This window comes from Pristiophorus japonicus, chromosome 22, assembly GCF_044704955.1.
Source record: "Pristiophorus japonicus isolate sPriJap1 chromosome 22, sPriJap1.hap1, whole genome shotgun sequence".
Taxonomy (NCBI): Eukaryota; Metazoa; Chordata; class Chondrichthyes; family Pristiophoridae; genus Pristiophorus; species Pristiophorus japonicus.
In genome coordinates this window covers 25425564-25451574 of record NC_091998.1, presented here as the reverse complement: position 1 = coordinate 25451574, position 26011 = coordinate 25425564, and the positions used below count along the sequence as shown (strand labels likewise).

The window sequence follows — 26011 nt, the reverse complement described above, 5'->3', positions numbered from 1 at the left end:
TTTGGGTGTGTATTGTGGGCTCGGAAAAGCTGGTTGTTCAGGGCAGTCTGTGAACCGCAGCCTCGTTTGGTCCAGGTGCTTTCTGCAAATTTGTCCATTGTCTAGTTTGACTACAAACACCCTATTCCCTTCTTTAGCTATCACCGTGCCCACGATCCACTTGGGACCATGTCCATATTTTAGCACATACACAGGGTCATTCAGATCAATTTCTCGTGACACAGTGGCGCGACCATCGTTTACATTTTGTTGCTGCAGCCTGCTCTCTACCTGATCATGCAGGTTGGGGTAAACCAGCGAGAGTCTGGTTTTAAGTGTCCTTTTCATGAGTAGGTCAGCTGGGGGCACCCCTGTGAGCAAGCGGGGTCTCGTGCAGTAGCTGAGCGGTACTCTGGACAGGCGGGTTTGGTGTGAGTCTTCTGTAACTCATTTAAGGTTGTTTGATGGTTTGTACTGCCCGCTCTGCCTGCCCATTGGGGGCTGGTTTAAACGGGGCCGAGGTGACATGTTTGATCCCATTGCAGGTCAGGAATTCTTTAAATTCGGCATTGGTGAAACATGGCCTGTTGTCACTATGTCATGCAGGCCGTGGGTGGCCCTCAGGCTTTCAATGGTGGCGGTGGCAGTGCTTCCCGACATTATTTCACATTCAATCCATTTTGAAAAAGCATCCACCACCACCAGGAACATTTTACCGAGAAACGGGCCCGCATAGTCGACATGGATCCTCGTCCATGGTCTGGAGGGCCAGGACCACAACCTTAGTGGTGCCTCTCTGGGCGCGTTGCTCAACTGAGCATATACGCTGCATTGCCGTACACAGGACCCAAGTCAGAGTCGATACTGGGCCACCACACGTGGGATCTGGTTATCGCTTTCATCATTACTATACCCGGGTGTGTGCTGTGGAGATCCGAGATGAACGTCTCCCTGCCCTTTTTTGGTAGCACTACGCGGTTACCCCACAACAAGCAGTCTGCCTGAATGGACAGCTCGTCCTTTCGCCGCTGGAACGGCTTGATTGACTCTTGCATTTCAACGGGGATGCTGGCCCAGCTCCCATGCAGTACACAGTTTTTTACTAGGGACAGCAGAGAATCTTGGCTGGTCCAAGTCCTAATCTGGCGGGCCGTGACAGGTGATTTATCATTTTCAAATGCTTCCATGACCATCAACAAGTCTGCGGACTATGCCAACATCTACAAGTTTGCAGTCTGTGCCATTTCCACCCCCGTGGTGGGCAATGGTAGCCAACAGAGCATCTGCTAGTTCTCTGTGCCTGGCCTGTGGTGGATGGTATAGCTATACGCTGATAGCGCGATTGCCCACCTTTGTATGCGGGCTGAGGCATTAGTTTTTATCCCCTTGTTTTCAGCGAACAGGGATATGAGGAGCTTGTGATTGGTTTCCAACTCAAATTTGAGGCCAAACAGGTACTGATGCATTTTCTTTACCCCGAACATACACGCTAATGCCTCTTTCTCAATCATGCTGTAGGCTCCCTCGGCCTTGGACAAGCTCCTGAAAGCATAGGCGACAGGTTGCAACTTCCCCGCAACGTTAACTTGTTGTAATACACATCTGACTCCGTACGACGACGCATCTCATGCTAGCACAAGTCTTTTACACGGGTTATACAATACAAGCAGCTTGTTGGAGCATAAAATGTTTCTGGCTTTCTCAAAAGCAATTACTTGTTTTTTTCCCCCATACCCAGTTCTCGCAATAACACATGTAGGGGCTCTAAGAGGGTGCTTAACCCCGGTAAGAAATTACCAAAATAGTTGAGGAGTCCCAGGAATGACCGCAGCTCCGTGACGTTCAGTGGCCTGGGCGCGTTCCTGATAGCCTCTGTCTTGGCATCTGTGAGCCGAATGCCGTCAACTGCGATCTTTCTCCCCAAAAACTCCACTCCTGTTGCCATGAAGACGCATTTCGACCTGTTCAGCTGCAGTCCTACGCGATCCAGTCGCTGGAGGACCTCCTCCAGGTTTTGTAGGTGCTCGACGGTGTCCCGACCAGTGACCAATATGTCGTCCTGAAAGACCACCGTGTGTGGTACCGACTTGAGTAGGCTCTCCATGTTTCTCTGGAAGATCGCTGCAGCCGACCGAAGTCCAAACGGGCATCTGTTGTAGATGAACAGTCCCTTGTGCATGTTGATGCAGGTGAGGCCCTTCGAAGACTCCTCCAGCTCCTGCATCATGTAGGCCGAAGTCAGGTCGAGCTTGGTGAACATCTTGCCCCCTGTCAGCGTCGCAAATAGGTCATCTGTCTTAGGTAGCGGGTACTGGTCCTGTAGCGAGAAACGATTAATAGTTACTTTATAATCGCCGCAAATCCTGACCGTGCCATCACTTTTGAGTACTGGAACAATCGGGCTGGCCCACCGCTGAATTCCATTGGGGAGATGATGCCCTCGCGTTGCAGCCTGTCCAGCTCGATTTCCACTCTCTCCTTCATGTGAGGTACCGCTCGCACTTGTGGTGAATGAGTCGTGCCTCTGGGACCAAATGGATCCGCACCTTCGCCCCGGAAAAGTTTCCAATGCCTGGCTCAAAAAGGGATGGAAATTTGTTAAGAGGTACATGAGGCCTCATCGACATGTGATAGTGCTCGGATGTCATCCCAGTTCCAGCGGATTTTGCCCAGCCAGCTCCTTCCAAGCAGTGTGGGGCCATCGCCCGAGACAATCCAGAGTGGCAGTTCATGCACCGTGCCCTCGTAGATGACCTTGACCATGGCGCTGCCCAGGACAGTGATAAGCTCTTTGGTGTACGTTCTCAATTTCGTGTGAATGGGGCTCAGGGCTGGTCTGAATGTCTTGTTGCACCACAGTCTCTCAAACATCTTTTTACTCATGATGGATTGGCTAGTGCCAGTGTCCAGTTCCATGGCTACGGGTAAGCCATTCAATTTTATGTTTAGCTTTATAGGTGGACATTTTGTCAAATGTGTGCACCCTGTGTACTTCAGCATCTGCCTCCTCTCTCTCAGGCTCAAAATTGCTTTGATCCACCATGGACCGATCTTCCTCTGCCACATGGCGGTTAACAGGTTTTGCAGAGCTTGCAGCTCGTTGGAGGTGCCCCATTGTTCCACAGCTCCTGCAAACATACCCTTTGAAGCGGCCTGAATAGGCTGAATGGAAGTTCCACAACGCCAACAAGGTGTGAATTGCCTTGCATTCATCCTTTGTTGGGGACTCTGAGTCATCTGGGTCACCTGAGGCCTGCTGGCAGTTGCAGACTCATGGGTTCTGCCCTGTACATTTCTGCTAACAAACACAGTTCCAATTAATTTATGAACATTGCTAGCACTTGTGTGCTGAGAGATTTGTTTGGTGTTATCACTGGTGGACATAAACGCCTGTGCTATCGCAATGGCCTTACTGAGGGTCGGTGTCTCTGCAGTCAAAAGTTTTCGTACAATGGTCTCGTGGCCAATGCCCAGTGCAAAAAAGTCTCTGAGCATTTGCTCCAGGTAGCCATCAAACTCACATTGTCCTGCAAGTCGCCTTAGCTCGGCGACTTAACTCGCCACTTCCTGAGCTTTAGATCGCTGGCATGTGTAGAACCGATACCTCGCCATCAGCACGCTCTCCCTCGGTTTAAGATGCTCCCGAACCAGTGTACACAGCTCCTCATATGACTTATCTATGGGTTTCACCGGAGCCAAAAGATTCGTCATGAGGCTGTAGGTCGGTGCCCTGCAGACTGTGAGGAGGACCGCTCTCCTTTTTGCAGCGCTTCCTTCTCCGTTCAGCTCGTTGGCTACAAAGTACTGGCCTAGCCGTTCGACATAGGCTTCCCAGTCCTCACCCTCCAAGAACTTCTCCAGGATGCCCACAGTTTGCTACATCTTTGCATTGGATTCGTATTCTCGTCGCCAGTTATTGTGTTCCTAACACAGATGAGGCTGCACACAGGGAGGTTAAAGTAACGGTGACCTCAGTCTTTAATAAGACACTCCAGAGTGAGGAACAGGCCTTGGGGGCCGGCTTATATACAGTGCTCCCAAGGGAATGCAGGGATCCCTTGGGACTTCAGGGGATGAGCTCCCTGGTGGCGGAACATGGGAGTGCATGCTTTACAAATACACAACACCAACTGTCTAGCCTTTTGTCCTTCATTCATCATGACATTTCTGCAGCTACCGATCTGTTCAGTCAAACCCTCACCTCCACCTTTGATGCCCTTGTCCCCATTAAAACCATTACTCTCTTACACCCTGGTGGTTCTTCCTGGTATGGCCCTCATCTCCGCTTTCTTAAGTCCAAGGGGCGCAGACTTAAATGTCTATGGCGGACAAACTGACTTAACCATTCATCGCCAGATCTGGCTGGACCACATAAAGCACTACTGGATCCTGACAAAACTTCTAAATTTTCTAGGATTATCCTGGAATGCTTAGATAACCCCAGCTTCTCTTCTCTACGACAAACTTTCTTCTTAAACCTCTCACCCCAGCCTTCTCTATCCTTGCCTCCTCCAACAACAGGTGTGAGGAGCTTATGGACCTTTGTCACAAACATTGATACCATCTGTTCAGCTCCCTCTGCCACTCCCTTCCCTTCCTCTAGAACACTGAGCAAGATTTCTCCTGCCCTAGCCCTGAACTTTCATCTTCTCTAGTTTCTCTCCTATCTCCCATCAAGCAATCTCCGAGCTCATCTTGTGCATGAACCCCACCTCCTGCTTCCTCAACCTGATTTACACCAGACTACTGGCAATCCAACTTCCTTTTGTGGCCCCCATTTTAGCTGTAGTGTTAACAGTTCCCTCTCCTCAGGTAGTGTCCTCCTCCCCTTCAAATCTGTTGTCATCGCCACTCTCCTCAAAAAGCCCACCCTTGACCCCCTCTGTCCTTGCAAACTACCGCCCCATCTCCAACCTCCCTATCCTCTCCAAACTGCTTGAATGCGTTGCCGCCTCCCAAATCTGTACCCATCTTTCCTGCAATTCCATGTTTGAATTCCTCCAGTCAGGTTTCTGCCCCCGCCACAGTACTGAAACAGTCACGAATGACATCTTGTGTGATTGTGACAGTGGTAAACTGTCCCTCCTCATCCTTCTCAACCTGTCTGCAGCCTTCAATACGGTTGACCATACCATCTTCCTCCAACCCCTCTCCACTGGCGTCCAGCTGGGTGGGACTTCCCTCTCCTGGTTCCATTCCTAACTATCTAGTCAGAGCCACCTACAGTGGCCTTTCTTCCCGCTTCCACACTGTTACCTCTGGAGTCCCCCAAGGTTCTATTGTTGGCCCCAATTTTCCCTGTAATTTTTTTGGCGCTGCGGGTCATTCAAAATACCGCATTTGCACATTTTTTTCATTGAAAAGCCGGCTGCACAGAGTCCCTGGAGCAGGCAGCGCAGCTTACAGGGAAAATTAGTTATCTCCTCCTATTTCTCATCTATATGCTTCCCCTCGGCGATATCATCCGAAACACATCAGGTACACTGACAACACTTGGCTCTACCTCACCACCACCTCTCTTAATCCCTCCACTGTATTTGATTTGTCATTCTGCTTGTCTGACATCCAGTACTGAGTGAGCAGAAATTGCTTCCAACTAAATAATGGGCAGACCAAAGCCATTGGGGTAGAACCTCCACTTTTGTGCTTATCACCAAATGGGCGATATTTCCGGCGTGGGCGGTAAAAAAGGGTTTTCAGATCGCTGGCTTCTTGCCCATTCTCAAAGCACCTAGTCTCCATTTTTGAAAATGGGCATTACCGCGAGCAATATGAAATGGGCATTAGCATTACATTTTTTGGACCTTCTGCTGTAAAGTGTCACCGTCCTTAGCAACGGCATGGCAACGCTTGATTCCCGCGATTCAGGAGGTCAAGGGTCATCATGACATGCACAGAAGAGGAGACAGATAGAGAGGGAGCTCAGAGACATTGAAAGCGTGTGTGGCTGTAGTGTGTGCTTGTCTGGCTATTGTGGGAGGCATGACGACGATTCACTAGCAGCAAAAAGCCTACTAAGCACCAAGAACATAGATGGCACCATGTTTTTGTCCAACAAATAAGATATAACATGGAAGGGATGGAGGAGGCCCTGAAGCTGGTAGCCAGGAACACTGGTGGCAGAGGGCCCCCCTAAGGTGCCGCACCCCCATTGCCAACCACACATGAGAGCCAGCAGCAACATCTTGCTTCTGGCTCGGAGCAAGTTTCCACCTTGGGACCGTCCTCTCCCGTATACGTCCAAGCAGCGTTTTGGCCGTCGCACCGCCCCCACCCCCCCGCCCCCGGCCCACAATGAAGCATCGTCTGAGGAGCTCCTTGGCCAGGCAGCTTGGAGTCAGGGGAAGGGGTAGAGGTGGTGGGGGGGGGTGGGTGGGGGTGGGTGGGCGGTGGGAGGGTTGGTTTGTACAGAAATACTGATGATTTCAGACTAATGTTCGGTTTAAATGTTTTTTATTTAACAAAACCTTGTAGCGCATTGGCTCAGAGAGCTGCACCATTACACACTGGTGATTCCTTAACATCAAAGGGTATAATTACACTTAACTCCAATCAACTTAAATTTAACTGTCACCAAGGTGATGCCCACCATTGATGTATGACCTGCACACCAAGCACTGTGTCAGCCTTGTAAATAACACCAACGTTCTTTCAGGCAAAGCGATCATTGATTAGCTTCTGACATAAGGCTCTTGCAGCAATCATGCCACCACAGGCCCTTTCATGCGGTCTACGGGGACGGGGCCATGGCTTCAGCGTCAACCTGATTGTCTGGGCCGATGTCAGCGTTCGCCTCCTCGTCCTCTTTCTGGTGAGCTGGACTGTCAGACTCATCAGGCAATTCTTGTCCCCTCTTGATAACCAAGTTGTGCAGCATTAAGCACACCACCACGAATTGAGCTACCTGCTCAGGGTGGTATTGGAGCTTGCCTCCTGGTAGTCCAGGCATCTAAAGCACTGCTTCAGCACTCCAATAGTTTTCTCCACGATATTGCAAGTTGCTCTGTGGCTCTCGTTGTATCGTCTCTCGGCTTCGGTGTGGGTGTCACGCAGGGAGATCATCAGCCAGAGTCTGACAGTCCAGCTCACCAGAAAGAGGACGAGGAGGCGAATGCTGACATCGGCCCAGACAATCAGGTTGACGCTGAAGCCATGGCCCCGTCCCCGTAGACCGCATGAAAGGGCCTGTGGTGGCATGATTGCTGCAAGAGCCTTTGTCACCAAGCATCCAGCATTGACCTTGTGGCTGATTGTTAAACAAGTCAGATACAGTGCTCTCACACAGGATGTGAGCATCATGGATGCTGCCCGGAAATTTAGCATTCACTGCCATTATAATTTGCTGGTGGTCAACAACCAGTTGGACATTCAGGGAGTGGAATCCCTTGCGGTTCCTGAAAACCTCTGCACCTTGGGGAAGTTTGCAATTCTGGGGAATCTTAGAGCCCTCTCACTCTGTGCCTCCCTGGTCATAGAAAGCTGATCAAGTCCCTCCTGTGTGCGTACAGGGCTTCAGTGCAGCTTCAGTCTAATGCAGCGATGTGTGGCATGCTGAGAAAGTCCGCAAATGTCTCCAGCTGTAGCCTGAAAAGAACCCGAGGCGTAGAACGACAGTGCCGCGGTGACTTTGACCTCGACGGACAGTGCAGTACTGATGGTGCTGGCAAGCTGAAGATCTGCCCTTATCAGCTGGCATACCTCAGTGATAACCTCTTTGTGGAGGCGCAGTCTCCAAAGGCAGGTGTTGGCGGGCAAGTCGAGGTAAGAATGTTTCTCCTTGTACTTGCGGGGAGTGTAACGTCTGGTCCTCCTCATCAGTCTGTCACGTCTTACGTTGGGCACATAATTCAGCAATCTCGAGTTTGCTGCATGTAATTGGTCACCAAGAGAGGGTGAGAAAGGACAGGCCCCATTGCAGTAGCTCTCTGTTTTCCACCAATTGGTCACAATCAAGGAATGTCCCGACGAAGACACCTATTCAATTCCAATCGGTCACAGTATGGTCAAGATGTTTGTAGAGATGTTCACATCAACTCCAACGATCTGCAGAGTACATCCGAACTCCGCCGAGGTTGAAGCACAGCAGCCTTTTAAAGGATGGAACGTGAGCTAGAACATGGCGTCCGTAACACTGTGATTAGTTCCGGTTAGTTCCACTTTTTCTGGGCGGTTTTTGGGTGAGCGATATTGTGGACGATATGTGTGCGAGGTGGTGAAATTGACACTGGGCGATTTCATGGCCGCTAGTTTCAGTAAATATGCTCTTTACGACAAAAACAAGCGGGCGGGCGGTATTATTGAATCTTGGCGTTAAATCAGTGTGGAAGTTAATGCTGGGCAATATGGGCGTTGATTTCGCCCATTCTGATGATTCCGCCCAAAAAAAGTGGGCGGGCGGTAATATTTTTTTCCCGGCGTTAAGCACGTGGGGAAAGTAACGCTTGCCGTTAAGTTTCCTAAAAATGCCCGTCAGTTTCCATTTTGTGCCAAAATGGGCGCTATATGGGCGTTGTACATCTTTTCAGCAGTAAAGTGGGCGTTAAACATGCAAAATAAGTGGTGGTTCTAGCCCGTGGTCTTCGGTGCCTGTCAAAAACTTTGTTTTTTAGCCACCAACTCCATCCATCTCCGTGGCAACTGTCTGAGGCTGAACCAGACTGTTCACAATCTTGGTATCATATTTGACATGAGCTTCCGACCACACATCCGCTTCATCACCAAGACTGCCCGATTCCAACATAGATTTGACAGTGAAGGTTCAAATTTAGAATAGAGATATCGTTGCCACAGATGAAAAATTACAAGAACGTTATAATGCATGTATTGATGTCAGCACATTCAAAACACAAGGTTTTCATTTCTGAAAATGCACTTTATACATTGTCCATAAATAGATTCACATATTAGGAATGGCCAATTGTGAACTCTGGAGGAGTACCCCAGCATCACTCAACACCTTCAGGGCAGAGAGAGAGAAAATGGGGCAGGGAAAATAAATAGCTGGAAGCTCTTCCACTGATCTATATTCACATTGTAGAATGTAACAGTGAGTCTGCAAGTCACTGTCTTGGGTTGGAATTGTGAAATAACAACGTGGATTTTCTAATTCTGCAGTCTGGGATCCCCAGTCTTCCTGGTCTGATCGAATATTGGCACATCCACATGGCTAAATGATAACCAGTGAAGACAACAAGTAACGCATCTCACTGTATGGGCCTCTAATACAAAGTGAACTTACAAATGAATTCACCTGCCTTTTGTATGTGGTATTGAATCATAGAATCTTGGTATATTTGACACTAACGAGCTTCCGACCACACATCCGCTTCATCACCAAGACTGCCTACTTCCACCTCTGCAACATCGCCCGAATCCGCCTCGCCTCAGCTTATTTGCTGCTGAAACCCTTATCCATGCCTTTGTTACCTTTTAGACTTCACTATTTCAATGCTATCCTAGTCGGCTTCTCATTTTCCATGCTACATAAACTAGAGCTCATCCAAAATTCTGCTGCCCGTGTCCTAACTCGCACCAAGTCCCATTCATCCGTCACCCCTGTTCTCAGTGACCTACATTGGCTCCGTGTCTGGCAATGCCTCAATTTAATAAAATTCTCATCCTTATTTTCAAATTCCTGCATGGCCTCACCCCTCCCTCTCTGTAACCTCCTCCAGCCCTATAAGCCTTCAAGAGCTCTATGCTCTTACAATTCTGTCCACTTGAGCATCCCCAATTTTAATCACTCTACCACTGGTGGTTGTGCCTTCAACTGCTTAGACCCTAAGCTCTGCAATTCCTTTCCTAAACCTTTCCGCCTCTTTACATCTCTCCTTTGGAACGCTCTTTAAAACCTACCACTTTGACCAAGCTTTAAATCATCTGTCTTGATATCTCCACATGTGGCACAGTGTCAAATTTTGTTCGATAACACTCTTATGAAGCACCTTGGGATGTTTTACTATGTTAAAGGCGCTATATAAATGCAAGTTGCTGCTGTTTGTTGTTGCATGCAGACCTTACCTCAACAAACATGCGTCTGAAGCACCAGTGTTGAGTGTCCCAATGCGAACGAGTGAAATTTGGCCTTTGCTTGGAGAAATACTAAGTACTCTGCGGGGATTCCAGGAGACTCACTCAGCACCTCCTCCAAACTGCCTATGAAAACCTGCAACAGTGACCCACCCATGAGCAGACTAGGAACCCCAACTCCAAGACCATTGGCCCAACTGAATCCCTGGGACCCAGAACAAACAGAGTGCTTTAGCCTTACACTTGCATTACTCCCAGTACAAGTACACTCTGCCAATAACCTTGAAAGTATCAATAAACTCTGTCCCACAAGCATTGTATAATGTAAATTCAGAGTGACTTCATGGAGTATGTTTCTGAATATTAAATATAATTTTACATAATTTTTAAAAAGCCAAACTTACTTTTATTTCTAAAACAGTTTCGTTTGCAGTTTAACTAAATGAAACACAGATGTTGCACAGCATAATATTTATATAATAGCAGCTTAGAAAGGATCAGTCAATGAATGTTTCTTCTGCATAAACACTGAAGACTCAGATAAAGACCATTCTTTGACTATTGGTATTCTCTGAGGGGAGTAGAATGGTGTTTTTTTACTTGTTACGAGAAATTGATGGAGTTATTTAACTTGTTTGTGGAGTTATTTAACATTGTGGAGTTATTTAACATTGATGCGGAGATTCAACATCACCTCCAGTGCGCCAGTGCAGCCTTTGGCCGCCTGAGGAAGAGAGTGTTCGAAGACCAGGCCCTCAAATTTATCACCAAGCTCTCATGGTCTACAGGGCTGTAGTAATACCCGCCCTCCTCTATGGATCAGAGGCATGGACGATATACAGAAGACACCTCAAGTCGCTGGAGATATATCACCAATGATGTCTCCGCAAGATCCTGCAAATCCCCTGGGAGTACAGGCACACCAACATCAGCGTGCTCGCCCAGGCTAACATCCCCATCATTGATGCACTGACCACACTCGATCAGCTTTGCTGGGCAGGCCACATAGTTCGCATGCCAGACAGGAGGCTCCCTAAGCAATTGCTCTATGCGGAGCTCCTTCACGGCAAACGAGTCAAAGGTGGGCAGCGGAAACATTACAACGACACCCTCAAAGCCTCCCTGGTAAAGTGCGACATCACCACTGACACCTGGCCGCAGACCGCCCTAGGTGGAGAAAGTGCATCCGGGAGGGTGTTGAGTTCTTTGAATCCCAACGCCGTGAGCGTGAAGAGGTCAGGCGCAAGCAGCGGAAAGAGCCTGCGGCAAATCAGTCCCACCCCCCCCCCTTCCCCCGATGAATGTCTGTCCCACCTGTGACTGGGTCTGTGGCTCTCGCATTGGACTGTTCAGCCACCAAAGGACTCACTTTAGGAGTGGAAGCAAGTCTTTTCCAAGAGACTGCCGATGATGATGATTGTTATGAAGGAAATTCATGTGTCCTGAGTAAGTATTGGCTGGGGTATACTGTGACACGTATGTGTGTGTGTGTGTGTGTGTGCGCGACTTTTACGTATGGTATACAGTATTGCTTTAATACTTGGCTTCTTTCTGGAAAATGCCTACTGCCACATTGAATTGTGTGAACTAATTAGATGAAAGCGAGCAACACACGCGTTTCAGTAGAGCCTCGCCACGTCTCAAAGCGCTTCTTAGCCGGAGGATTACTTTTGAAATGTCGTTAGAGGTAAGCTCAGCGACCAATTTTGGCACAGCAAGATCCCACAAGTAGTAAATAAATAAATGACCAGATAACTGGATTTTGATGATGTTGGCCAGGTTATCAGGAAAATAATCTGCTCTTTAAATAGTGTCATGGGATCTTTTATATCCATCTGAATGGGCAGACTATTTAAAATATGGCACCAACAATGTCATTGAAATGCCGGCCTAGATTATATGGTCAAGTCCATGGTGCGATGTAAATGCTACAATGTTCTGACTCCGATGCAAGCATGTTATTAACTGACCCAAGCTGACACTTGATAACTTTCAAAAGGAGCCATAGATTTGACAGTGAAGGTTCAAATTTAGAATAGAGATATTGTTGCCACAGATGAAATACAGGAACATTATAATGCATGTATTGATGTCAGCACATTCAAAACACAAGGGTTTTCATTTCTGAAAATGCACTTTATACATTGCCCATAAATAGAATCACATATTAGGAATGGCCAGTTGGGAACTCTGGAGGAGTACCCCAGCATCACTCAACACCTTCAGGGCAGAGAGAGAGAAAATGGGGCAGGGAAAATAAATAACTGGAAGTTCTTCCACTATTCACACTGTAGAATGTAACAGTGAGTCTGCAAGTCACTGTCTTGGGTTGGAATTGTGAAATAACACAACGTGGATTTTCTAATTCTGCAGCCTGGGATCCCCAGTCTTCCTGGTCTGGTCAAATATGGGCACATCCACATGGCTAAATGATAACAAGTGAAGAAACAATAAGCAATGCATCACTCTGTATAGGCCTCTAACACAAAGTGAACTTACAAATGAATTCACCTGCCTTTTGTATGCGATATAGAATCATAGAAATTTATGGCACAGAAGGATGCCATTCAGCCCATTGTGTCTGTGCAGGCCGAAAAAGAGCTAACCAGCCTAATCCCACTTTTCAGCTCTTGGTCCGTAGCTTTGTAGGTTGCGGCACTTCAAGTGCATATCCAAGTACTTTTTAAATGTGATGAGGGTTTCTGCCTGTACCACCCTTTCAGGCAGTTCCAGACCCCCACCACCCTCTAGGTAAAAACATTTCTGCTCAACTTCCCTCAAATCCTTCTGCCAGTTACTTTAAATCTATGTCCCCTGGTTATTGATCTGTCTGCAAAAGGAAATGGGTCCTTCCTATCCAATCTATCTAGGCCCCATATAATTTTATACACCTCAATTAAGTCTCCCCTCAACCTCCTCAGTTCCAAAGCAAACAACTACAACCTATTCAATCTTTCCTCAAAGCTAAAATTCTCCAGTCCTGGCAACATCCTTGTAACTATCCTCTGTACCCTCTCTAGTGCAATCACATCTTTTCTGTAATGTGACAAGAACTGTACGCAGTACACTAGCTGTGGCCTAACTTTTATTTTATACAGTTCAAGCATAACCTTCCTGCTCTTATATTCTATGCCTCGGCTAATAAAGGAAAGTATCCCGCATGCCTTCTTTAACCACCTTATCTACCTGTCTTGCTACCTTCAGGGATCTCCAAGCTCTGGTCATAACTAACAGCAGGATCATAGTTGATGCCCCAATTAATGTCATCGAAATGAATTTTACCACGACACGGTGACAATCCGACTGGGTGTGGACTTCTTCAGGTCCAGCAGGAGGTTGATCAGCAGGAAATGACCCAGATGATTAACTCCAAACTGCATCTCAAAACCATCCTCAATCTTCCATTTGGGGCATCTCATGATGCCTGCATTATCGACGACACTCTGTCTCTCTTTATTCCTCTACACCTCTCAGTATCGTACCATTTATTGTTAATTCCCTTGTCTTGTTAGCCCTCCTCAAATGCATTACATCACATTTCGTCGGATTGAATTCCATTTGCCACTTTTGTGCACCTGACTAGTCCATTGATATCTTCCTGCAGTCTACAGCTTTCTTCCTCACTATCAACCACATGGCCAATTTTAGTTTTAGGAATGAAAAGTTAACTTTACTTATGCTAGCGACTCTTTATGTGCCAATTTCCCAAAAGCAGCTGGGATGTTGTTAGGGGAAGGGTAAGCTTCAAATCCTCTCCAGTGAGAGGGAAAATCAGAGTAACATCACCACTGCTCTTGTGCAGCTCCCGGTGGCCAGTTGCAAAGCAGCATTAACAGATGTTTGGGAGCAGATCACATGCACCTCTTTGTCGGAGACTGGTGTGCAACATGGGATGGGGTTAGAGCATCGAATGAGTATTTATAAGCCTAGATTTTCCAATCAACATTAGTCTGTTTAAAGTTAATAGGTTAATGTCGGTATTAAGATATTCCCAAACTGATAATCTAGGGTATAGAGTGCACAGGAAATATAGATACTTCCTGAACATTTACAGGATCAATATGGGAACAACTTGCTTTATGTGAACTTGAAATTTGGCACAAACAACACGCGAAAGTGAATTTGGCAACTGAGTCTGTAAGATGAGTTGTCAGAAGAATTAAAAATCTTGGTAAAGTGGCCCACTAGCACAGCGAGTTAAAATATGGTCCTTTCAACTCTGGGACTTTAGTTTGAATCTAGCCCACTATTCTGCTAGTAAGTATACTTTGTCACATGAGATAGGGCAGTTTTGAGCCATTTGTGGGCCTGCGACACAAAATTGAACATAATTTGAAGCCAATTTGGCACTGATTGATAGCCCTACTCATAGAGCACATAAGAGCAGTTTGTGTGGAAACTAGGGGTAAAACATATTTGTACAGCAGGGGGTGCTGCTCTGAGATTGCAGCAGTGTAGCGAGGGCTCCAGTCTGTATTTATCAGAGCTCCAACTGACCTGAAGTGCATGAAGCTGATAACAGATGTAAAAACAGATACCTATGATGAACCAACATATTCACAGCAAGCTATTTGTTTAACTGGATGGTCTGATACTTATAGTTTTGTAATATTAGGATGGAGAAAATCTAGGTTAGTGGACTTGGATCTTCAATTAAATTGTGAGGCCCTGGGAAAACATGATTTAGAGTAGGGGCTGATGTGCTACATTTGGGGGGCGGGGACCGGGACCGGAAGAGGGTAGCACGGCACTTGCCAGGAAGAAGTCAGGAAAACAGTATTGATTAAATAGGGAGACGAGAAGGATGTGATGGAGGGTAAGCAGTTGTAAAGAAGATCTGTCTATCAAATGTCAAATTTTCTTGTTTTCATAGAAACATAGAAAATAGGTGTAGGAGTAGGCCATTCGGCCCTTCGAGCCTGCACCGCCATTCAATAATATCATTCCCTCAGTACCCCTTTCCTGCTTTCTCTCCATACCCCTTGATCTCTTTAGCCGTAAGGGCCACATCTAACTCCCTCTTGAATATATCCAATGAACTGGCATCAACAACCCTCTGTGGCAGGGAATTCCACAGGTTAACAACTCTCTGGGTGAAGAAGTTTCTCCTCATCTCAATCCTAAATAGCCTACCCCTTATCCTAAGACTATGTCCCCTGGTTCTGGACTTCCCCAACATCGGGAACATTCTTCTCACATCTAACCTGTCCAGTCCTGTCAGAATCTTATATGTTTCTATGAGATCCCCTCTCATCCTTCTAAACTCCAGTGAATAAAGGCCCAGTTGATCCAGTCTCTCCTCATATGACAGTCCAGCCATCCCTGGAATCAGTCTGGTGAATCTTCGCTGCACTCCCTCAATAGCAAGAACGTCCTTCCTCAGATTGGGAGACCAAAACTGAACACAATATTCCAGGTGAGGTCTCACCAAGGCCCTGTACAACTGCAGTAAGACCTCCCTGCTCCTATACTCAAATCCCCTAGCTATGAAGGCCAACATACCATTTGCCTTCTTCACCGTCTGCTGTACCTGCGTGCCAACTTTCAATGACTGATGAACATTGACACCCAGGTCTCGTTGCACCTCCCCTTTTCCTAATCTGCCGCCATTCAGATAATATTCTGCCTTTGTGTTTTTCCCCCAAAATGGATAACCTCACATTTATCCACATTATACTGCATGGGCCATGCATTTGCCCACTCACCTAATCTGTCCAAGTCACCCTGCAGCCTCTTGGCGTCCTCCTCACAGCTCACACCGCCACCCAGTTTAGTGTCATCTGCAAACTTGGAGATATTACATTCAATTCCTTCATCTAAATCGTTAATGTATATTATAAAGAGCTGGGATCCCAGCACTGAGCCCTACAGCACTCCACTAGTCACTGCCTGCCACTCTGAAAAGGACCCGTTTATCCTGACCTGCTTCCTGTCTGCCAACCAGTTCTCTATCCACGTCAGTACATTACCCCCATACCATGTGGTTTGACTTTGCACACCAATCTCTAGTGCGGGACCTTATCAAAAGCCTTTTGAAAGTCCAAATACGCCACATCCACTGGTTCTCCCTTGTCCACTCTTCCAGAAGATTCGTCAAGCATGATTTCCCTTTCATAAATCCATGCTGACTTGGACCAATCCTGTCACTGCTTTCCAAATGCGCTGCTATTTCATCCTTAATGATTGATTCCAACATTTTCCCCACTACTGATGTCAGGCTAACCGGTCTATAATTAGCCGTTTTCTCTCCCTCCTTTTTTTAAAAAGTAGTGTTACATTAGCTACCCTCCAGTCCATAGGAACTGATCCAGAGTCGATAGACTGTTGGAAAATGATCACCAATGCATCCATTCTGGGGCCACTTCCTTAAGTACTCTGGGATGCAGACTATCAGGACCCGGGGATTTATCAGCCTTAAATCCCATCAATTTCCCTAACACAATTTCCCGCCTAATAAGGATATCCTTCAGTTCCTCCTTCTCACTAGACCCACTGTCCCCTAGAACATCCAGAAGGTTATTTGTGTCTTCCTTCATGAAGACAGAACCAAAATATTTGTTCAATTGGTCTGCCATTTCTTTGTTCCCCATTATAAATTCACCTGAATCCAACTGCAAGGGACCTACGTTTGTCTTCACTAATCTTTTTCTCTTCACATATTGATAGAAGCTTTTGCAGTCAGATTTTATGTTCCCTGCAAGCTTCCTCTCGTACTTCTATTTTCCCCCTCTTAATTAAACCCTTAGTCCTCCTTTGTTGAATTCTAAATTTCTCCCAGTCCTCAGGTTTGTTGCTTTTTCTTGCCAATTTATATGCCTCTTCCTTGGTTTTAACACTGTCCTTAATTTCACTTGTTAGTCACGGTTGAGCCACCTTCCCCGTTTTATTTTTACTCCAGACATGAATGTACAATTATTGAAGTTCATCCATGTAATCTTTAAATGTTTGCCATTGCTTATCCACCGTCAACCCTGTAAGTATCCTTTGCCAGTCTATTCTAGGCAATTCACGTCTCATACCGTCGAAGTTACCTTTCCTTAAGTTCAGGACCCTAGTTTCCGAATTAACTGTGTCACTCTCCATCTTAATAAAGAATTCTACCATATTATGGTCACTCTTCCCCAAGGGGCCTCGCACAACAAGATTGCTAATTAGTCCTCATCACCCAGTCTAGGATGGCCAGCTCTCTAGTTGGTTCCTCGACATATTGGTCTCGAAAACCATCCCTAATACACTCCAGGAAATCCTCCTCCACCGTATTTCTACCAGTTTGGTTAGCCCAATCAATATGTAGATTAAAGTCACCCATGATAACTGCTGTACCTTTATTGCACACATCCCTTATTTCTTGATTGATGCTGTCCCCAACCTCACTAATACTGTTTGATGGTCTGTACACAACTCCCACTAGCGTTTTCTGCCCTTTGGTATTCCGCAGCTCCACCCTTACTGATTCCACATCATCCAGGCTAATGTCCCTCCTCACTATTGCATTAATTTCCTCTTTAACTGGCAACGCCAACCCGCCTCCTTTTCCTCTCTGTCTATCCTTCCTAAATGCTGAATATCCTTGGATGTTGAGTTCCCAGTCTTGGTCACCCTGGAGCCATGTCTCCATGATGCCAATTACATCATATCCATTAACTGCTATCTACGCAGTTAATTCATCCACCTTATTCCGAATACTCCTCGAATTGAGGCACAGAGTCTTCAGGCTTGTCTTTTTAACACACTATGCCCTTTTAGAATTTTGCTGTAATGTGGCCCTTTTTGTTTCTCTGCCCTCCACTTTTACTATTCTCCTTTCTATCTTTTGCTTCTGCATCCATTTTATTTCCCTCTGTTTCCCTGTATAGGTTCCCATCCCCCTGCCATGTTAGTTTAACTCCTCCCCAACAGCACTAGCAAACATTCCCCCTAGGACATTGGTTCTGGTCCTGCCCAGGTGCAAACCATCCGGTTTGTACTGGTCCCACCTCCCCCAGAACCGGTTCCAATGTCCCAGGAATTTGAATCCCTTCTTTGTGCACCACTCCTCAAGCCACGTATTCATCTGAGCTATCCTGCGATTCCTACTCTGACTAGCACGTGGCACTGGGAGCAATCCTGAGATTACTACTTTTGAGGCCCTACTTTTTAATTTAGCTCCTAGCTCCCTAAATTCGTCTTGAAGGACCTCATCCCGTTTTTTACCTATATCGTTGGTACCTATATGCACACGACAACTGGGTGTTCACCTCCCTGTTCAGAATGTCTTGCATCCACTCTGAGATATCCTTGACCCTTGCACCAGGGAGGCAACATACCATCCTGGAATCTCGGTTGCGGCCGCAGAAATGCCTATCTATTCCCCTTACAATCAAATCCCCTATCACTATAGCTCTCCCATTCTTTTTCCTGCCTCCTGTGCAGCAGAGCCACCCATGGTGCCATGAACTTGGCTGCTGCTGCTCCCCCTGATGAGTCATCCCCCTCAACAGTACCCAAAGTGGTGTATCTGTTTTGCAGGGGGATAACCACAGGGGACCCCTGAACTACCTTCCTTGCACTGCTCTTCCTGTTGGTCACCCATCCCCTATCTGGCTGTGTACCCTTTACCTGCGGTAAGACCAACTCGCTAAACGTTCTATTCACGTCATTCTCAGCATCGTGGATGCTCCAGAGTGAATCCACCCGCAGCTTCAGTGCCGCAATGCGGTCCGTGAGAAACTGCAGGCGGATACACTTCCCGCACACGTAGTCGTCAGGGACACCGGAAGCGTCCCAGACTTCCCACATATTACAGGAGGAGCATAACACATGTCCGAGCTCTCCTGCCATGTCTTAACCCTTAGATTAACTTAATTTGGCAACAACAATGCTAAAGGTTACTTACTGATAAAGAAAAGAAGAAAGAAAAGCTACTTACCAATCACCAGCCAATCACTTACCCCCTTGGCTGTGACATCACCTTTCGATTTCTTTCTACTTTTTTGCCTCCCTGCTGCAACTGCACATGTAGGCCTCTTGTAAGCCTCCCAACTCTGCTGCTCCGCCTCTCCGACGCCTCCTCGACCTCCCGCTGGCGTCTCCCGACTGATGGGCCTCTTGTAGGCCTCCCGACTCTTCTGCTCCGCCTCCTCGACCCCCCGCTAGCGCCTCCCAACTAATGGGCCTCTTGTAGGCCTCCCGACTCTGCTGCTCCACCTCTCCGACGCCTCCTCGACCTCCCGCTGGCGCCTCCCGACTGATGGGCCTCTTGTAGGCCTCCCGACTCTGCTGCTCCACCTCTCCGACGCCTCCTCGACCTCCCGCTGGCGCCTCCCGACTGATGGGCCTCTTGTAGGCCTTCCGACTCTACTGCTCCGCCTCTCCGCCTTTCTGTGCAGAGGCATGAGAAAAGTGCTACAAGTGGCTAGTCAGATTTATGCGGCTTACATTGGTTAACGGTTTTAAAAATTGTGTTTGTCCCTCTAAAATTAGTTGGATGTTTTATACTTTAAATATAATTTTGCAATAATGCTTTGGTTCATACTGAAATATCTCTGTTGTATTGTATAATTTTATTATGTCTTTCATGAATAAATGGATTGCTGAAATGACTGTCATGTGCTTGGTAACAGTTTAGGAATGGAACACGATGGGCAAGGTAATCGCTGTGCTGATGAGACGAGTATGGGCAGCATCATGGCACCTCTGGTACAGGCTGCATTCCATCGCTATCACTGGTCTCGCTGCAGCAAACAGGAGCTCAGTCGATACATACAGTAGGTCATAGTATTTTGGTATCGTGACCACCTGTGAAATTCTGTACTCTGGTGCCACATTTTAGTCAGAAATACATATGTCAAAATATAGTGAAATTAATGAAAATATTAAAAAGTTGCTGCATCAATATTACTATATAAAACTATAAAATACAACATGTTGGTTACAATTGAGTACAGGGTATAAGCTTGTCTTTACCACAGGTCTCCAAGTGATGCAGGACAAGGTATACTACTGGTTATACTACTGATTCCTGTGTCACTCATTGTTCAGGGATAAGAGTGCTGGCATGTATGCCCAGAGCTCCATTCGTGAGCTTCGAACGCTGGTAATATTTTTAATGTTAACAGCTACACCTTATATTGATGTTCTGCGAATATTAAACACATGAAAAATTAAACTTTATAAAAACATGCGCAGGCAGTTCAGTGGACTTTTTAAACTTGGCTTCACTGGTCTGCAGTTAACACTGTAAAGCCCCAACAATGTGAGATTGTCACTCACCGAATTAAACATTGGGGACTTTTCACTCAAATTGCAGTACACAAATTGGCACTCATGCAAAAGCTGAAACCATTTCGCAGCGAAGCAGATTGTGTAGTGTAACTAGATCCAATATAGGTGTTAATTTTCCAATCTTGTGATGCTGCTGGGTAACCTAGCCTGCCAGCAGTGCATGCTGGGATTCAGTAACATGCTGCATTCCATTTTACATCCATTCGTAGCAGCATACTCGCAATTCCCAATGCGTGCAGCCAACAGATGAGGCTCCCATTGGCAGTGCACATTTGAAAAATGACTTATCGCAACAGTGCACAAGTAGCTCCCTTATATTTAGATAACATACAAGAATACTTGAAGGTATGTCTTATACACCTGTTCTTGCTGTACATTATGAGACAAATTCTGCTAGACTTTACTCCCAAACAGAGCCTTGCTAATAAGACAGGAACCAGAGTCAAACATTTAGAGCTTTGGCCCTATGTCTGACTTACGCTCTCAGCTTGCAAGGCTCCGCTACAGAAGAATAGCCTTGCTGTATTTGCCCTTGTGAACATTACATATTATGCTGAAGGGCCCCAGATAACCAGTGCAACTCACAGCTTCTCAGGATGAGCATAATGATCCCAACTGCCAGGGATGAGAAAATTTAGTCCCAGTATGTCGGGTCTCTTAGAATTATTTCCACTGGAGTAGAGAAGGATATGAGGAGATTTAATAGGAGTTTTTGTTTTTAATTATGAAGGGTTTTGATTGGGTGAATACAGAAAGTCTATTTCTATGGTTGGTGAATCAATGACGAGGGGTCATCAGTTTAAGAAATCATTAGAGAGTGAAGAAGGAGGTTGGTGGAAATTTCTGTTTACAGAGGGTTGTTTGAGCATAGAGTGCTTTGCCACAAAGAGTGGTTAAGGCAGAGACTCATTAAGAGAACATTGCCTCTTTAAGAGAAAAGTGAATAAATATTTAAATCCGAGGAATATACAGGGCAGTGGAATTAGTTTTGGATTGCTCTAGCAAAGGAGCCAGCACAGACATGATAGGCTGAATGACCTCCTGTTTTGCTGTATATTGTTCTATGGTTAACTATAGTGCTCTAAACAGGGCAGTGGAGCTTGTGCAGGCAGGAGGATTGCCTTCTGTGTCTGGAGCCAGCACACCACACAGGTAAGTCATCATCCTTCTAGGTAGATCAGGAATCTTGTAAAGTATAAGTGTAGTGACCATGGATTTTCTCTTCCTCTTGTGCCTGTGTGCACTCAGCACCTCCAACAGTTCTACAGCTGGGATTGCAAAGTCTCGTATGGAACTTCGAGGCTCAATGAATGAAGGGCAGGGATTGAGTCTACACAGGGATTGAGTTTAAAACAATATAAAATCTGATGTGACTTAATGTACACCTAATTTCTCTCCCATGATTTCCATCAGTTCCTATGACTGCCTGCTGGATGACCCATTTGAACACAAGTGGCCAAAGTTGCCAGAGCTTCCAGGAATCAACTACTCCATGGATGAGCAGTGCCGTTTTGATTTTGGAGTGGGTTACAAAATGTGTACAGCTGTAAGTTTTTTGTTTCATGACTTTATTACATATCCCTTTGCATTTTTTCTGATAATTACATTTGAAACTTCATATAAAAACAGTAAACCAATTTCTGGCAATCTCTTTCCTTGAGGAAGTTACTGTTAAGTTCAGATTTTGTTCCTTACGTAATCAGTGCTGTTACATATACATTGGTTTTATAAGACCTTGGTTAGGCCTCATCTAGAATACTGTGTCCAATTTTGGTCCCCTCACAAGGTGGGTGATATAGAGACCCGCCACTAGATTGCCTATTTTAAAAGATCTTAGTTATCACTATAGCATTTAAAAAATTGATCTTTTTACACTTTTTTTTTAAAACAGCATAGACTTCAGGGAGATTTGATTGAGATTTAAATAATGAAAGGCACTACTGTGTCCATCCAGATAGACTATTTGAATTAATTAGATTAGAGAGAATCAGGGACATGTGTTTAAGTTATGTAAGTAAAGAACTAGGTTAGATATCAGGAGGTTTCTCTTTTTGCAGAGGGTTATTGACCTCTGGAACAAGTTGCTATTTCGTACTGTGGGTGCAGATTCACTGCAAGTGTTCAAAAGGGAGCTGGAAGAAATCTTGGCTGAGGCTGATATCGCTATGTACAAAAGGTAGATGGGATGTTGGGTGATGTGCCTCATGGTCACTGTGGTCTCCTGGAGCGTGTTTAGATTGCCTTTGGCGGATCAGAGAAACATTTCCCACATTTTCTCTCCCCGCCCCGAATTAGCCTCGGGTTTTCTTGAATTTTTTTTTTGCTTCTCCCAGGAGATTACAAGGCTGCTGATGAGTGGAAGCATTGTGGGTTGTGATGCTTAATTTCTACATGACTGTTTGTTTGAGATTGGCTCGATGGGCCTGATGGTCTTTTCCTGTCCATCATTTTTGCATGTTAGTACAGTATCTGCAATTGATTTTTACCATCCAGGATAACTACCTATCATAGGATTTCAGTCAGTCTAAAACTGTGTTTATCCCTATTGCAGTTCCGAACCTTTGATCCCTGCAAGCAGTTATGGTGCAGCCATCCCGATAACCCCTACTTCTGCAAAACTAAAAAGGGCCCACCACTAGATGGGACAGAGTGTGCACCGGGAAAGGTAAAAGACCATTCTACAAATTACAAAGAGATGGTGAGGATTGAAGATTGTTGCAAGCACCATCTGATGAATGATTGTATCCCAGTGTTAACCAATCTTAACTTTATGTTGACTTTCCAGTAAATGAGGCCATTGATGCTCATGGACCAGTGTTTGTTAGTGCAAAAGATGCCACTTAGGGTGATAAACAGCAGGTCAGAATCATTTTAAAAATGGTGGAAATAAGCAACAGTTCTGTCCACATCTGAAATAAGAAACTATTGTGCATCAGTCTGATAAATAAACGTGTTTGTCCACCCCCTTCGCTTCTGACAACGAGGCCTGGGACATACCTGGAAGATAATCCTGGTGGGCAAGGACAGATTAGGGCAGAAAATGGGCCTAGTAACTCTTGGTCTCTGCCTCAAAAATAATTGAGTGAATTTCTTCTGGGGTTGGGGACGAGCAGTGGTTTTGTCCAACCCCTTGGAAGCCTTATGTCACGAAAGGAGATAAGACAGGTGGATGGTGTCATCCACCAGAATTCCTGCTGCTTCTTCCTCCTCTGCCCCAAATGTACTGGTCAGCAGCACGATACCGGCATTCAGTACAGAATAGTTAGGGCCCACAGGAATGATCATGGCTGGGGTCATGACCTGTAACACTCAAGAAGAGAAAATTCTGCCCAGTGAAGTCAGCCCACTTATAAAAGGAGCCAGTTTTTGTTTTAAACAAATGCTGCACCAAACCTACTGACTTCATTGACAGTGGGTGACCTGTGCCACATTTTGTTCTCCACATCCTCTCTCCAACAGGCACCCAAGATGTGATGATATTGGTGCCCCTTTTAGTATTATGCTAATTGCTTGACCTAAGAAATACTAGTGGGGTCAAGCAACCTGTGAAAGGTCAGGTACAACTGCAACTTCACCATAGCGACACCAGCCGAGAGTGATTGTGGTCATCTGACCCCAAGGACTCTGCCTGAAACTTAACAACTCTCTTTTCACATGGTTGCTTATTCTTTTAGTTGTCCAATTTCCGGCATTTGCAATTATTTCTTTTCATCGGTATCGTTTGGTTATTGTGTGGGTTTTTAAGAGTATTTATTTAAAACCCACATCTGATTCTGCCTCTGTGTCAATTTGTTGGTGTGATTTGCTGCTTATTATTTAAGCATTAGCATTACTGCACTGTTTTTCTTGATTTGCAATTGAGACTTTGTATAGATTTGTGGATCATAGGAGTGTGAATACAGATGGGAATTCAGAAGGATGAGAGGTGATCTTATTGAAACTTATAAGATAATGAGGGGGCTCGACAAGGTGGATGCAGAGAGGATATTTCCACTCATAAAGGAAACTAAGACTAGGGGACATAGTCTTAGAATAAGGGGCTGCCCATTTAAAACTGAGATGAGGAGAAATTTCTTCTCTCAGGGTTTAAATCTGTGGAATTCTCTGCCCTGGAGAGCTGTGGAGGCTGGGTCATTGAATATATTTAAGGTGGAGATAGACACATTTTTGAGCGATAAGGGAATAAAGGGTTATGGGGAGCGGGCAGGGAAGTAGAGCTGAGTCCATGATCGGATTAGCCATGATCTTATTAAATGGCGGAGCAGGCGCGAGGGGTTGAATGGCCTATTCCTGCTCCTATTTCTTATGTTCTTATAGTAAAGTGGGCAATGGACAGATCGAGCCCATTGGAAATTTACAATAGGATTAATAGAGGGACTAATATATCAACATGTTCATTATGACTCATCTTCATAATGATGCATATTAAAACATTTTCTTGCAATATCATCAGACTTGATTTGTCTGCCGGTATATTAACTGGTAGTCAATGCTGTTGTAGAGCAGCTCGTGAAAGTATCATAATTATATAGCAGTTTTTAGACTGTGTAATCTGTAAACAAACTTTTCAAGTTTCTTTCAAAAATTATTATAAATGTAAAAGAAAGAAAGACTTCCATTTACATAGTACCTTTCACAATCTCAAGACGTCCCAAAACGCTTTCCAGTCAATGAAGTACTTTTGAATTGTAGTCACTGTTATAATGTAGGAAATGCGGCAGCCAATTTGCACACAGCAAGGTCTCACACACAGCAATGTAATACTGACCAGATAATGGGCCTGAAATTCCGATTGAGGTCTTCCCGCGGGCAAACAAGTAAAATAGAGAAAAAAGATGCGCACTTACCTGTTGCTGCTGCGCCCGTTCGAACTTCCGAGCCTGAGGCCTCATGACTGCACGTCGCAGCGCGTGCATGTGGGGACGTGCGCGGCCGGAAGCTGGAGACAGCAGCCAATCAGGTTAGTATATTTTCTCATTCATAGTATTAGGAGTTCCGTAAGTCCAGAACTCTTATTATTATGAATGAGAACCCCCCCCCCCCACCCAAAAAAACACCCAAAACACAATAAAAAATATTCATTTAAATTAAAGTTCTTATTAAAAAAATATTTTCCTGACTTTTTAAAAAAGTTTTTTTTAATTAAGCCTTAAAATAAACTTACCGTAGTGGGGAGGGTTTTTAAAAATAAAATGTGTTTTTATAATTTTATTTTAAAATGTTTGTGTATTTTTAAACACTTGTGCCTGTAAAAGTAGGCTATATGCCTGCTTTTTCAGGCGCAAGATTTTTAAGGACATTTGTAGGGTAAGATAATCGTAAATATCGGAAATCTTGCTCTGCAAATGTCCTCGTTCCCGATATTCACGAGATCTGTCAAGCCAGAAACTTGACAGATCGAAAAAGCCTGTTTTCAGCTGAAACCCGGCTTTTCCGATGCCTTCCCGGGTCCGTCGAAAATTCGTACAGACCCGGGACATCGGAATTTCTGTTTTTAGGGATGTTAGCTGAGGGCTAAATATTGTCCATGACACCAGAGATAACTCCCCTGCTCCTCTTCGAAATAGTGCCATGAGATCTTTTACATGCACCTGAGAGGGCAGACAGTGCCTCGATTTAATGTCTCACCTGAAAGACAGGGACCTTCGACAGTGCAGTGCTCCCTCAGTACTACACTGGAATGTCAGCCTGGATTATGTTCTCTAGTCTCTGGAATGGGTCTTGAACCCACAAAATGACG

At 45.6% G+C, this 26011-nt stretch overlaps 1 protein-coding gene across 7 annotated transcripts in view; it reads left to right on the top strand.

Moving 5' to 3' along the window:
• LOC139234909 (A disintegrin and metalloproteinase with thrombospondin motifs 14) overlaps positions 1–26011 on the top strand; it is a 244455-nt gene that overhangs the window by 168251 nt on the left and 50193 nt on the right. For all 7 annotated transcript variants that reach the window (XR_011588361.1, XM_070865779.1, XM_070865778.1 and 4 more), the window contains 3 exons: positions 19611–19754; positions 21685–21817; positions 22823–22936. Coding sequence is in view for 6 of the 7 variants with exons in the window: in XM_070865779.1 (XP_070721880.1) it covers positions 19611–19754; positions 21685–21817; positions 22823–22936 (391 nt within the window). In the remaining variant the exon portion in view is untranslated. The remainder of the gene's footprint in view (positions 1–19610; positions 19755–21684; positions 21818–22822; positions 22937–26011) is intronic.